The sequence below is a fragment of the Peromyscus eremicus genome, chromosome 20 (genome assembly GCF_949786415.1).
Source record: "Peromyscus eremicus chromosome 20, PerEre_H2_v1, whole genome shotgun sequence".
Classification (NCBI taxonomy): Eukaryota; Metazoa; Chordata; class Mammalia; order Rodentia; family Cricetidae; genus Peromyscus; species Peromyscus eremicus.
This window is the reverse complement of record NC_081436.1, coordinates 27983770-27997809: the sequence shown is the minus strand read 5'-3', so window position 1 is coordinate 27997809 and position 14040 is coordinate 27983770. Positions and strand designations below refer to the sequence as shown.

Genomic DNA, 14040 nt, shown 5'->3' with positions numbered 1-14040 from the left:
GGCTCCTCTGTGAGGACTGTCCAGCGTCAGGCATCCTGGCTTCCAGCAGCTCAGAACCTCTGCCCAGGCTGGGGCTGGGCCTGGAGGCTGCTGCCTGCCCAGGAGGCAGTCCAGGAAGGATGCCAGGATGAGATGCAGGGCTGTGACTGACCTTGAATCGCTGGTCAGTTTGGGCCCAGGCTGCATGGAGAGTCCCTGGGGTGGGGACAGGCTGCTACATATGCAGGGTCAGCAGAGTCGATGTATCTGCAGCCAGAGGCTGAGGGGGCAAGGAAGGAGGGGCTTGGCTCTTACTTCCCTTCCTCCCCTACTGGCTCAGCTGTGGAGGGACAGTGGGGACACTGAGATCTTCACCGAGGCAGGTCTGGGCTGGGTGGCACACAGCAAGCCTGCCGAGCCCAAACCAACTTTCGAGTCCTTGCCCTCATGAGAGTGCACAGGGAATCACCCTGTGGTACCACTCCTGAAGATGGAGGTATTCCCCAGAGGCACCCTTCATGGTCAGTCCAGGGTTTGGGTTGTATTCTATTACCCACTCCCTGTGACCTTGAGGAAGCTGCCCACATATTCTCTTCGCCTCAGCTTCCTCATCATGAAATATGGGGCGCCTGTGTGGCCACTCAGAGCTGGAGGTAAGGTGAGGACCCAAGAGGCAGGCAGTAGTAGAGTGAGAAGAGGAATCCCCAGCTGGAGTGGCTGGGACAGGGACTGCCATGGATGGGAAGCAGGCCGCGGGTGCTGAAGCCCTTTGTCTCCAGGGCTGCATCTCACTTCCTCTTATGACAGTCCATACCTTTCCGAGTCTATGGAAAGGTATGGGGGTCTGTTGGGGGCCCTGGAGATGCCATGGAGACCTCTCTCCTCTTCCCCTCTGCCTGCTTCCCTGCCGGCCTGATTGGCAGATTCTCGGGAAGGAGGGAGGCCACGGAGAAGGGAGTGAAGGTCAAGAGAGGGTCGGAGGGAGCCAGGCCTCTACTCCTGGGGGCCCCAGAGGGTGTGAGCAGATCCAGGGCCCATGATTAACCAGGCGTGGCAGAGAGGCCTGAAGAACACAGCTTGTCCTCGCTCAGGGAGGGACAGGCGGTACAGTGTCCCCTGGGTTGGACCACTGGGGGAGACAGAGGAGCAGGTGGACAAGTGCCCAGGAGGACACCAGGGCCATATACTGCCCAAAGCCTCATGCTTTACTAGACTTACTGAATTCCTGCTTCTTTAAGTCCTGAGCCCATGCCCGCAGAGGCTTACGCTGTCCCTTCTGCTTTTTCTTCCAGCTACCCTTGGAGGCCACAGGCAAACACCAGGAGCCTGGACGTGAGGAGGAGTCATCGCCGCAATCACTGTATCCTGAAGCCCTGCCCTGTGCCCGCCCACCTTGGCTTCACCCAGACCCTGCCTCTTGCCCACTGCCCTGGACGGCCCTGCCTGCTGCCGGACCCTGGCATGTCAAGGCCTGGCCTGCACTTGCCTGCCCAGCCCGCGGAACCCCAGCGGCCCCGCGAGCTAGGATGAGGGGCCAGGCTGCCGCCCCGGGCCCCATCTGGATCCTTGCTCCACTCCTGCTGCTACTATTGCTACTGGGGCGCCGGGCACGTGCCGCCTCCGGGGCAGACGTAGGGCCTGGGGCGGAGCAGTGCACCACGTTGGTGCAGGGCAAGTTCTTCGGCTACTTCTCCGCGGCTGCTGTGTTCCCAGCTAACGCCTCACGCTGCTCCTGGACCCTTCGCAACCCGGACCCTCGTCGTTACACGCTCTACATGAAGGTGGCCAAGGCACCCGCACCCTGCAGTGGCCCCGGCCGTGTCCGCACCTACCAGTTCGATTCCTTCTTGGAGTCCACGCGCACCTACCTGGGTGTGGAGAGCTTTGACGAAGTCCTGCGCCTCTGCGATCCCTCCGCACCCCTCGCCTTCCTGCAGGCCAGCAAGCAGTTTCTACAGATGCAGCGCCAGCAGCCACCCCAAGATGGTGACCTTGTCCCCCGGGGCGGGTTCCCGAACTCTGGTGACGACTTCTCTGTGGAGTACCTGGTCGTGGGCAATCGCAACCCTAGCCACGCTGCTTGTCAGATGCTGTGCCGCTGGCTGGATGCCTGTCTCGCGGGCAGCCGCAGCTCACACCCCTGTGGCATCATGCAGACTCCCTGTGCCTGCCTGGGTGGAGATGCTGGAGACCCTGCTTCCAGCCCCTTGGTCCCCCGTGGGGATGTCTGCTTGAGGGACGGCGTAGCCGGTGGCCCTGAGAACTGCCTCACCAGCCTGACCCAGGACCGGGGTGGGCACGGCTCAGCAGGTGAGTGGTGGAAAGAGGCCTCTCTCTGTATAGGGCTGCAGAGGTGGGAGTAATGGCGTGAGGGAATGTGCAACACCCACCCCCCCCAGAGTCCGTCCAGTGTCACCTTTGTCGTCTGGGTTGAGAGACCATGGGTAGAGTTCAAGTTCACTGATGACTCTCCGTTCCCAGGGTAGGAAGCTAGCTAGCCCACATAGGGTGCCATGTGAATGAATGAATGAAGGAATGATCAGTAGCCAGTCTCCTCAGGCCACTTCCTCAGTTTAAATCTCCCACTGTGGGAAGACACTATGTCGCCTCAATGACCTTTCCAACCATCCCAAGGCTGCAGTAGCTGGTGTCTAGGGACTGAAGTGGAGGTCATTGCTGCCCCAGGGTGGAGCATGGGAACATATATAGACAGAGTATTCATAAGGCCGTCGTCGTCATCAGGAGGTAAGGTTTTGGGGTTCAGTGTAGCATGTGTACAGCAGCTGCCACTGAGGTGTGGTAATGAGAGCAGGGACAAAAATGCCATCCTGGTCTGGTGGCCACAGGAAGGAGGATGATACACCACCCAACAGTATACAGCCATCTCAGGCAGAACCAGGGTGTCAAGGACACTTAGAAATCCAGTGTTGAAGGAGCCGCTGTCTTAATTCAAGGCTAGAGAGGTCCCATGGGCTGGAGACCTGAGGACAGTGGCCCTTGGGGAAGGATGGCAGGGCCCAGGCTTGATGGGGATGGGTAGGGTTGACAACTAGTCATATCTTTGTGAGTGTCCTGCCTATTACTGGAGGTGGGTTGGGCCCTGCCTGCTGCAACCCAGAAGAAAGAGAGGTAGGGTCGTCCAAGATTCGAGCTGGAGACCTGAGCTGAGTCAACATCAAAGGGACATTGGGGTATGAGAAGTCAAGACTGTTCCCCACCTGGTGTGCAGGGCCAAGGCAAGGCTTAGCTGAGGACTTAAGGCCAGGAGAGCCGGAGTGGGATGGTGATGCCCTTAGAGCATCCAGTAGCCTTAGTATTTCTGAGACCATGAGGTCATGCAGGAATTTTCCAACCCCGAGCACATTCTGGTCAAGGCCCTGTGGCAGGTCTCAGGTCAGGACCTCTGCGAAGCTGAGGTTGGGCTGACCTCTCCAGGGTCCTCAGCGGAAATTCTGCACACATCGTTGTGGTGGGAAGGAGGGTGGAGGACCAGCCTGCCTTCCTGCTGGGTAAGCTGGAGGTCATTGTGACCTTGACAAGGGCAGGTTTCATTGTGCGGCAGTAATGGGAGTGGGCTCAAGGGGAACCCTGGAAGAATGGGGTACTCACTGGAGGGCTAGAGAAATTGGATGGGAGGACAGGGCCAGCTGTCACAAGCAGATCTGGCCATGTGCCCTACTCTGCCACTCCCCATCATTTAACTGCCCCGAGCCTTGGTTCCTTCGTCTACAAAACGCTTCTCAGGGTTGCAACGTCGCCTTGGTTTTATCTGTCTCTGACTGGGGCCACAACCATACCACTTGGGCATGAGCCTGTCCTCTGTGGCATATTGGGGCAGCTACTATGCCAGGGAGCTTCTGAATGCTGCTCCAAGCACCTTGGCACAGCTGCCAGCAGCCAAGACCTCTGGGGCTGGTGTGATCAATGCTGGGGACACCAACTGGAGGGTCTTGTGTGCTATGAGGCTGGAGGAAGTGTCGAGCTGCAATTATTTCCTGAGGACCTACTATGTGAGGGCCTTGCTGCAGAAGCTGTGAAGTGGCCAGGCCTCTCTGTCAAGTGTATATATGACCTTGAGAGCAAAAGGACTTTGAGAGGGCTCAGTGCAAAGGAGTGGTGTACCTGGGCTCCTCACAGGAGCCAGATTGGGGAGGCGGCTGATGTTGGCCTGGTCAGGGTGAGATGGGAAGGGGGAGGGAAGAGGAGAGACTGTGGATGAAAGAGTGTGGGTGTGGAGGCAGGAAGAGCGAGCCTGGCCTCCAGGATCCTGTCAGGAATGAGGACATCCATGTGGGACAGAGGAAGCAGGATTGCGAGATGCAGCTTGAGGGCGATTCTGATGTCAGAGTAGGACTTGAGATGTTTGTGACGCAGGTCATGGGTTATGTGAGCACAGCTCTGGCACCGGGTGAAAGGGAACAGGCCCAGACTAGAGCAATGGCCTTGGAACCCCACTTTGGAGCCTTGGGCCTGACCCTGGCCCACATGCGTTCCTAGGCCAGCCCCTCAGTTCTCATCCCTGGAGGCCTGAGAATGCCTCCTTCTGTCTCCGTGAGGATAAGAAGTGGGACGAAGCAGCCAATGATGAAGCATCAGTGTCCTTGTTTATTGCTAGGCAAACTCCTGGGGCCTGGGAGCAGAGGCAGCCAGAGGCAGGGATGTATGCAAGTTGAGCTTGGGCAGTTTGGGGTATGTGTATGGATTCCAACCATGTTGACAAGTGGTACTCAGAGGCCAGCAAGAGGTATATGTGCATGAGTGTATATGCATGTATTATACATGTGTGTGTACAGGTACAGTGCACTGTTTATGTACACACATGCACATTTATGCATATGTGTGTGGTGGCTGCACCCATGTATGTATACATATACATAAGTGGAGTATGTTGTGCACCTATGTGGTCATGAACTCACACGTGGACATGTATGACGCATGGAAACCTAATGGGTATACTGATTATTATGTTTGCAATTTTTTGCATATGTGTGTGCACTATCATGTATGTATGTGTCAGCACTGTGTGAATCCACATATGTCCTTGTTTATTGCTAGACAGACTCCTGTATGTGAATGGGTGCATGTACACATGTAGCACATTGTGTTCATGCTTGAACACGTGCAAAAAATGTGTACATGTACGAATACATGGGTGTTCATGCAGCACATTGTGACTGTGTGTCTGTGGGTGTATGTGTGTGTACATGGTATATATGTACCACGCACTGAGCATGTATGCTCCTGTGTGTACAGTGAGTGTGTGCATGTGTATCCAGGGTAGCCTCCATCTGTTTGACTTGCATAGGTTGCTGATCTGTTGGAAGATGGTTTAGAGAGCACAAAGACCAGGCCCCAGTGTATGGGGCAAGGAGCATTCCTGTGGGTAGGGTAGACCGTGGCCATCCAGATCAGATCGGGTGCCTGTGCCCTGTGTCCAGAAGGCTCTGCCACTTCCTGCCTGTGGGTGGGGAAGGACCCACTGGTGACATCAGTGGCTGGTCACTGAGTGCTGACTGTTCCGCAAGTGTCACATATGGATGAGTTCCCCCTTCACACAGCCATGAGTCAGGCCCCAGCAGAGGCTGTTCCTGCCTTGCTCACACCTTCACAGGGCCTGTGCCTCCCCAGGGCGCCCTCCCTAGGCCGTCCTAAACAAGGCTCTTCCCTGGAGCCCTGCTTCTGTGTGTCCTGCCTAGTGAGGCAATTTATCCCTTTCTGCCTTCCCTGGCAAGTATGTAACTTTGGTGCCTGTCCTGTATCTCACTCTGTAGACCAGGCTGGCCTCAAACTCACAGAGATCCGCCTGGCTCTGCCTCCCGAGTGCTGGGATTAAAGGTGCGCACCACTGCCGCCTGGCGGCAAGTATCACTTTCAAACATGCCAGAGAACTCCCCCAGTGGGCCTCTTGCTCACTGTCTGTCCATGTTAATATGGGAGCACAACAGATGATGGACGTTTGCCCCATTCGCTGATGCTTCCCTAGTGTGGAGGACAGAACCAGGCCCAAAGCAGGTACTCGGTGCATGCTTGTGAAATCAGGCCCGGCGATATCAAGGTAGGTCGGGTCACATAGCTTGTACTAGCAGACTAGTGGGTGGCATTGTGTGTGCTGAGCTCTACTTCGGGCGGTGGCAATGGCTAAGGACTCAAGTTGGACAACCCTTCAGCAGAGAGGAATCTGTGCCAGGATGTGTAGCGGGTGCCTCTTACCTACCTCTGTGCACAGGGCCTTTGCTCTCACTGTCTTTTTGGGAGCAGGCAAGCCTGGGCACCCATCCCCTCCTAAGGCAGGCGATGTGTCGCCGAGCTGGGGAGCCAGCAGGCAGTCTACTGAGTGTGTGGCCCATTTTCAGCCCTGCCCCCCTGCCAGGCCTGTCCAAATGCCACATGGCCGTGTCACGCGTTGGATTCCATAAGCACTCCTCGGGCTAGGGCAACTGTCCCTGCTGCCTAGTCTCTCTCAGGCTGCCAGGCCCTGGCACCCAACCTTATCTTGCACCATCTCCAGCTCCCTGTCTCTCTCTGTTTCCTCCTCCATCCCTCTCCCATCTCTGCCTCTGGTAAGATGGACCATTTCTCTCAAGGGTTGCTTTAAATATTCATGTTTTAATTAAAGAATATTATTACAGAAGTGACATGTGAGATAATGGGAAAAAAGCAGCATTCTGGGCGTGGGGGAGCCTGTGAGTTCCTATGAGTGTGTGTACCTGTGAGCGTGTCTCTGTGCGTCATTGTGTGTGGTCCCCGTATCCTGTGAGCCCCTGTGCGTGGGGCTCGTGAACCACACTGTGAGTGTGTCCCTGTGAGTGTGTCCTGTGTGTGAGTCTCTGTGAGTGTGCTCCTGTTAACATGAGTCCCTGTGAGTGTGCCCTCTGAGCCCTTGTGAGGGTGTCCCTATGAGTGTGTCCCTGTGAGTGTGAGTCCCTGTGAGTATGTCTCAGTGTATCCCTGTGAGTGTGTGTCCATGTGAGCGTCTGTGAGGGTGTTCTCATGAGTCCCTGTGAGTAAGTCCTCTGAGTGTTTCCTGTAAGTGTGCCCCTGTGTGTCTTCATGAGTCTATATGTCCCTGTGCGTATGTACCCATGTGTCCCCATGTGTTTCCATGAGTGTGTCCCTGTGTTTCCCTGTGCGTATCCTTGAGTGTGTGTCTCTATGAGTGTGTTCCTGTGAGTGTATCTCTGCGTCCCTGTGTGTGTTGCTGTGTGTATTCTAGCATACATATGCGTCCTTGTGTAAATGTGGTGTTAAATGTGTCTGTGTGCACATGTCTGAGGTAGAAGGCTGCGTTGAATCTGCATGTCAAGTGTGTACACATGCTACACTTGCCTGGGGGTCCTGGAGGGCTCATGACTTGCCCACAGACTAGAGCTGGTTCTCTCTCTGTGTGTGTAGCCCTGGTCCTACTTGGCCAATGATCCTCCAATCTTTGTGAGGCTCAGTCCCCCAAGACACTCCAGAGAAGGGAGGCAGCATGTAGAAGTTGAGGCTAGGCTTGGGGAGAGCCCCTAGTTGTGGTTTGGGCTGCAGTGGAGTTGTGGGTGTGATAGAGAGGCACCGGGGTCCACCATGGAGATTCTGGTACCATCTTGGCAGTGTGAGTGGTTCTGTGTGTGTGTGTGTGTGTGTTTATGTGTACGTTTTAGAATAATCTAGAAAACTGGCTTCAGTGCACATCACAGACAATACTTCTAGAAGTAAAGAACAAGACAAGGCCCTGCGGAAATGCTGGGTATGGCACCATCCTCCATAGGGAAATTCCCATGAGCCTTAGCTCTTACTGTGTCACCTGCCTCAACTCAGGGCCAGAACTGCAAGAAGTCCTTGTGGCCTGAACTTGAGTCATGCTGTCCATGATGATGGGAGGGCCTGTGGCCTCTGTGACACACTCTGATAACTGAGGACAGAGGCCACTTGTCGAAGGTCTCCAGCATGCACTTAACATTTTGGGCCTTGATTTAAGATACCTTCTCAGGACCGGGGACACCCAGCAGCAAGAATTTCCTACAGATGTGGCTTGCTTGAAATTCAAGTGCCTTGGTTTCCCCCTGGAGAACTGGGGTTGGGATGGTAGTCGTGTAGAGTCTGCCTGAGGCCTAGAGGTAGCAGTACAGCTTTAGGATCAGGATCAGGGAGGCCAGTGCTCCACAGTGGACAGCGAACTTGGCCACTCAGTCTGTCCTGGGATCCGATTGCCCTTCCGTGGCCCTGACGGTTGCTGGCAGCCTACAGATGGTGGCTGAGTCAGGAGCTGCTGGGCGAAGGGCTGTGGAGGACCTGTGTGGACAGGTTCCTCCTCAGGATCCAGGAGTTCTAGACCCGGCTGTTGGTACCAGTGCCTAAGTACTTTAGGATAGTCTTGCTCCAGCTGGGTCCCTGGAGAGGCAGGGGTCTTGCTAGCCACCTGGGCAGGGACTGTCCCTGGACCTGCCATGAGAATCTGGAGAGCTGAGTGGCAATGTTTGTGACCCAATCTGCTGCTCAACCTGCTGGAGTAGGGATCCCTCTGCTGGGAGCAGGTGGAATTGCATGGTTTCCTTCCTCCAAAGGGGATCCCGGGAACTCGGGAGAGACCGGCTGGGGGAGGGGGATCTCCTTCCTTCCCTCATTTCAGCCTACTTGGGGTGAAGGATCAGGGGAACCCACCACCCTCAAGCCAGGGCATTAGGGTGGGAAGGGTACCAGAGCCCCTCACTGCACACACACACACACACACACCCTTCCTCCTGGGTGGCCGGCCTGCCTTGGCCAATAATTGGCTCTATTCATGCCTGTAATGAGATGGAAATGAGGCCGCCAGACAGAGGGAGCATTGAGCAGGAAAGAATGACAGCTTCTTTCCGGGCCTGGAGGGGCAGCCCACCCCTGAGCCCTGCCTGCTCCTTCGCTGCCCCCTTGTGCCCACACAGCCCTGACGCACCTCTGTGTCCCCCGGTGCCCTTCACTTCGGCCCCAGGACTTCTGCCTTCATAATGCTCCCTCCCTCTGGCATGGATGCTTTCAGTCTGGGCAAACATTTATCATGTCAGCTGTGTGTGAGGACACACATTAAAAATGAAAATGATAATAAAAACAGCAGTTACCATTTTCTGAACATTCATTAGTGGAAGGAGTGTGGCCAGCACTGGGGAATCGGTCTGTGGCTGAGAGCAGGGCCCAGTTTGTGATGGAGGATCAGGGACCTTATGCCTAAGATCCTAGGTCTGGGATAAGAATCAGGGCTAAGAGTTACCAAGGCCAGATGTTGGTCTGTGAGCAAGGTGAGAAACCAGTATATGTCTAGGATCAGGGATTAGTATACAACCAGAGGCAGGACTCAATGTATGAATAGGGTTAGGAATCCACATGTGGCCTGAATCAGGGTTCAGTGGGACCAGAGTCAGGACTCAATGTAGGAATAGGGTTAGGAATCCACATGTGGCCTGGATCAGGGTTCAGAGACAGGACTCAATGTAGGAATAGAGTTAGGAATCCACATGTGGCCTGGATCAGGGTTCAGAGTCAGGACTCAATGTAGGAATAGAGTTAGGAATCCACATGTGGCCTGGATCAGGGTTCAGAGTCAGGACTCAATGTAGGAATAGAGTTAGGAATCCACATGTGGCCTGGATCAGGGTTCAGAGTCAGGACTCAATGTAGGAATAGGGTTAGGAATGCACATGTGGCCTGGATCAGGGTTCAGTGGGACCAGAGTCAGGGCTGGGCCAGAGGAGGGCATCCATCCTCTCCCCCAGCTTCTGATATGCCCCACCTCTCTCCTCCCCTCCCCCTCCCACATCTTCACCACCTGGGTCACCAAGGTAACCAGCCCCGAAATAGTGGGTGTTTTGGCAGCTGAGGCCTAACCTGGGTCTATCCTGAAAGGCTGTGCGCTGCAGCAGTTGCCATGGGAACTGAGTGGCATCCTCCGATTAGCCCAGCTTGGACACCCTCTCTCCCACCCACTGCCGGTTTTCACATCACTCAGGCTTCCTTGTGGGGGCTGGGCTGGGGCAGTGAGGGGGGCCCAGGAAGGGTACAGAACCCTGACCCCACCCTGGGCCTGCCTCAAAGACTCCTGGCTCCTTTGTCTGGAATCACGAGACAGGCATGGCCGTGACAGGTGAGACTCCCGAGGCCAGAAAGCTGGACCGTGCTTGGCCCCGGCAGGTGGCCTTCCTGGGGCTGGTGGGTAGGGCAGAGAGCTAGAATCAGATTTGGTTCAAGACCTGGAGTCTGACCTGGTTGAGAGCTGCTCCTGCTTGTCCTGAGTTAAAGCATGTGACCGGCAGCCTCAGAGCGGCCACCTGGGCCCGTTCTGTGGACAGCTGCTGTCCTGTCCTGTCCTATTCCGCACGTGAGGCTGCGCTGGAGACTCTCTGCCCTCTTGGTGGGGGTGTCACTGCTTACCTCTTCTTGTACCCTTGCTGTGCCCTTGCCCCCACCCTTGGGGCTCTCCTGGTGAAAGGGAAGATGGTATTGAGACAGAATCCTCTGTGCTTATAACTGTCACTCAAACCCTGACTCCCTAGCTCGACACCTCGGCAGAGGCGGGGTTTTAGGGCCTCTACAACAGGCATGGGGGCATGGAAGATGGCCCTTCCCGTCCCTCCCATCTCAGAAGGGTGAGCACTCACTAGGGGACCACTCACTCCCTGGAAATCCAGCGCCCCCTGCTGGTCCAGCCAAGCACAGGCAAGGGGAGATGGGCAGGCTCTGGCTGTGGTCCTTTCCAAACCCTGGGAGTTGGCTGTCCTTGAGATGATAAGGCCAAGGAGATGGTTCGTGGGGCCATCAGGTGGGATAAGGCCAAGGAGATGGTTCGTGGGGCCATCAGGTGGGATTTCTCACACTCTGGGACCTACCATCTCTGAGTTCTCACCTCAGGAGATGGGGCCTATTCCCTCCAGCACTCAGGCCAGGTGTAGCCCTGAGCATCCTGGACTTATTTATCCTGGCCTTGCTTAGTAGGTAGGCAGATGTGTGGTCTAAGGGAGGTTTCTGGGCTACTGGTTATGGGAGTGGCTACTCCCTACCCCAGGCTCTGGAGTGGAAATGTGGAGGCCTTGGCAGTGACCTCACATGGACAGGAATGTGAGGAAATAGTCTCAGGGTTTGAGGCCCGCGGGGAGGCTGGATCTATGCATTTCTGAATGGTGGCCCACACTGGTCACCAGGCCTCACACTATGAGGCAGCATAGGGTGAGCAGGAGCTAATTGTTTACTCGGAAAGGCAGCCTGGGACAGCAGTGGGTACTTATCCCAGACCTACCTAGTAACCCCTGGCTCAGGGCTGACACAGGCTGTCTAAAAGGATCCCGGACCTAGGGGCAAAGTTTCCCATGGCCTTGTCCTGCCTTGCTGTCTTCCCTGGCCAGATCTGGCCTCTGCTTACTCTTTCAAAGCCCACCACATACATCTTCTGGCCTCTACTGGACCCCAAAGATGGCAGGACCCTGAGCCTTCTCTCCCTCTTGTTCCTCCAGGTGGCTGGAAACTGTGGTCCTTGTGGGGTGAATGCACGCGGGACTGCGGGGGAGGTCTGCAAACCCGAACCCGCACCTGCTTGCCCACCCCTGGCGTGGAGGGCGGAGGCTGTGAGGGCGTTCTGGAAGAAGGACGCCTGTGCAACCGCAAGGCCTGTGGCCGTGAGTGGGCAGGGCTAGGGTGGTGCTGAAGTGGTGGCTAGGTCCAACCAGGGAAGGAGTCAGGGCCTGCCTGGATGGGGCAGAGTAGGGATGCTCCGCTGGGGCTTCAATGGGAAGAGGGTAGGCGGAGCTTTGAAGAGGTGATCGTGGTTGGAGACAGGGGTGCTTAGAGGTGCGGACTTGAAAGCCCAGTCTGGTCCAGACCCAGGACGAAGCCGGGTACCTGGAGCTAGGTGGGAGGTTTCCTTATCAGATGTGGGCTGGGATTCTTGATGCTGCCCCACAAGCAAGCTGCAGCCAAGCCAGTCAGCTCCAGCAGGATAAGCCTCCGGGATGTATTTCTCTAATAAGGCTTTCTAATGACCTCATGAATTTTTTAGCTGCTACCATAAAGTTAAATCAAGTTCTAATGAGACTGCCATTCTTCAGGTTTGGTTTTGTTTTGTTTTGTTTTGGATGCCCTTTCCTGAGGAGACAGCTCCCCTCAGGAGCCTGGGGAGGCCCCTGTGTATCTCACAGGGAGGAAGGGATGGGATGTTGGGTAGGAGGCAGCAGACACTCTAAGGAGTTTTCCTGCCGGTCGCTACCTGCCTGCAGTCCCGGAGGCTGAGAGGGAGGCGAGGCGAGATCCTCATAGAGGGGCCCATAGTGACCAGAAGAGAGTTGGTGCCATGGGAAGTGCTCTGGGTGGGGTCTCCCGCTTGTCCCTTGGGGATAGACTGCTCTGGTGACAGTAGGTGGCCAGCTGTGGCCAAGGACAGAGGGGATCCCACAGGGATGCTGACCTGAGTCCATCCCGCAGCCACTGGGCGCACCAGCTCACGGAGCCAGTCCCTGCGGTCCACGGATGCGCGGCGGCGCGAGGAGTTGGGAGATGAGCTGCAGCAGTTTGGGTTCCCATCCTCCCAGACTGGTGAGCTGGCAGGATGGGTAGGGCTGGCCTACACACAGCCCTAGGCAGGGAGCGGGGAGGGCTGGCTTCTGGGACCAGGTTAGTCATGGCTACTAGTTGCCAGTAATAATTCTAATAACTTACTGCTCATCTCATCTAGTCGGTGCCAGACTCCTGCTCCGGGCAGACTGGCTTAGGGGAGCGGATAGGAGAATAGAAGCCGGTCCCAGCCAGACCCAGATCCTGGGGCTTTCAGCCTTTGGGATAGCAGGCTATATCCCAGAGCCCCAGCCCGTGGCCTGTTGCCCCACCGCAAGGTCCTGCCTCCCCAGTGGGCCTCCAAATCTGGCACCGCCCGATGGGAAGGGGCATGGCAGGCCCATGATGCTGCAGGGCTGGACCCACAGGTGACCCAGCCGCCGAGGAATGGTCCCCGTGGAGCGTGTGCTCCAGCACCTGCGGCGAGGGCTGGCAGACCCGCACCCGCTTCTGCGTGTCGTCCTCCTACAGCACTCAGTGCAGTGGGCCTCTGAGGGAGCAGCGGCTCTGCAACAACTCCGCTGTGTGTCCAGGTGGGTGGAGCAGAGCACAGGGCGGGGCTTGGGGGTGGTGGGGCGGGGCTTGGGGTGGTGGGGCGGGGCCTCCGGGCTAGGGACCGCTATGGCTTCCTGTCTCTCCACAGTGCACGGGGCCTGGGATGAGTGGTCACCTTGGAGCCTCTGCTCCAGCACCTGTGGCCGTGGCTTCCGTGACCGCACACGCACCTGCAGGCCCCCACAGTTTGGAGGCAACCCCTGTGAGGGTCCCGAGAAGCAAACGAAGTTCTGCAACATTGCCTTGTGCCCTGGTAGGTGAGAGGGAGTGAGTGGCTGGGGGGGTGGGGGGTGGGGGGTGGGCCCAGCAGGTCACTGGCCGGTCCAGGGACCCAGCTTGACCCACCGCAGGTTCGTCTCAGGTTGCTCAGTGGTTAAAACCTCAGACCGAGCTAGGTTGAGGCGTGACCTTGTGGTATTCCTTTTCCAATCCCGAGGGGGCTGTTGCATGGTGCCCCTGGGGTGTTCTTGTGTGCTGGATATTCACACCAGTTTCCTGTTCCCTTCTTCCCCCGGGCCGGGCAGTGGATGGAAACTGGAATGAATGGTCCAGCTGGAGCACCTGCTCTGCCAGTTGCTCCCAAGGCCGCCAGCAGCGGACTCGAGAGTGCAATGGTCCTTCCTATGGAGGCGCCGAGTGCCAGGGCCACTGGGTGGAGACTCGAGACTGCTTCCTGCAGCAGTGCCCAGGTCAGGATGCCCTCTCAGGGCTCAGGGGAAAGCGTGGGGCCCACTGGAGAGGTATGGCTGTGGGGGGTGGGAGGTTGGTAGAGGGTGGAAGTGGTGGCGTTAGAATGCAGGGTAGGGTATTAGGATGAAAGGACAGGGTGGTGGAGGTGGGACTGGGGTACAGGGTGGTGTGGTAGGGTCAGGGTGCTGGTTAGGGTGTCAGGGTCAAAGTACAGGATGGAAATAGTAGGGTCAGGTGCGGTTTAGAGTGGTGGGGTTGGCT

The 14040-nt window shown here is 56.7% G+C and overlaps 1 protein-coding gene across 3 annotated transcripts in view; it reads left to right on the top strand.

Annotated features, from left to right (window-relative positions):
* Positions 1 to 1505: 1505 nt before the first annotated feature.
* Positions 1506 to 14040, top strand: part of Adgrb1 (adhesion G protein-coupled receptor B1) — a 60823-nt gene continuing 48288 nt past the window's right edge. For 2 of the 3 annotated variants that reach the window (XM_059247108.1, XM_059247107.1), the window contains exons 1-6: positions 1506 to 2289; positions 11442 to 11603; positions 12406 to 12516; positions 12903 to 13067; positions 13178 to 13342; positions 13581 to 13778. In XM_059247108.1, coding sequence (XP_059103091.1) covers positions 1506 to 2289; positions 11442 to 11603; positions 12406 to 12516; positions 12903 to 13067; positions 13178 to 13342; positions 13581 to 13778 — 1585 coding nt within the window. The remainder of the gene's footprint in view (positions 2290 to 11441; positions 11604 to 12405; positions 12517 to 12902; positions 13068 to 13177; positions 13343 to 13580; positions 13779 to 14040) is intronic. The other variant, XM_059247109.1, reaches the window with a different exon arrangement.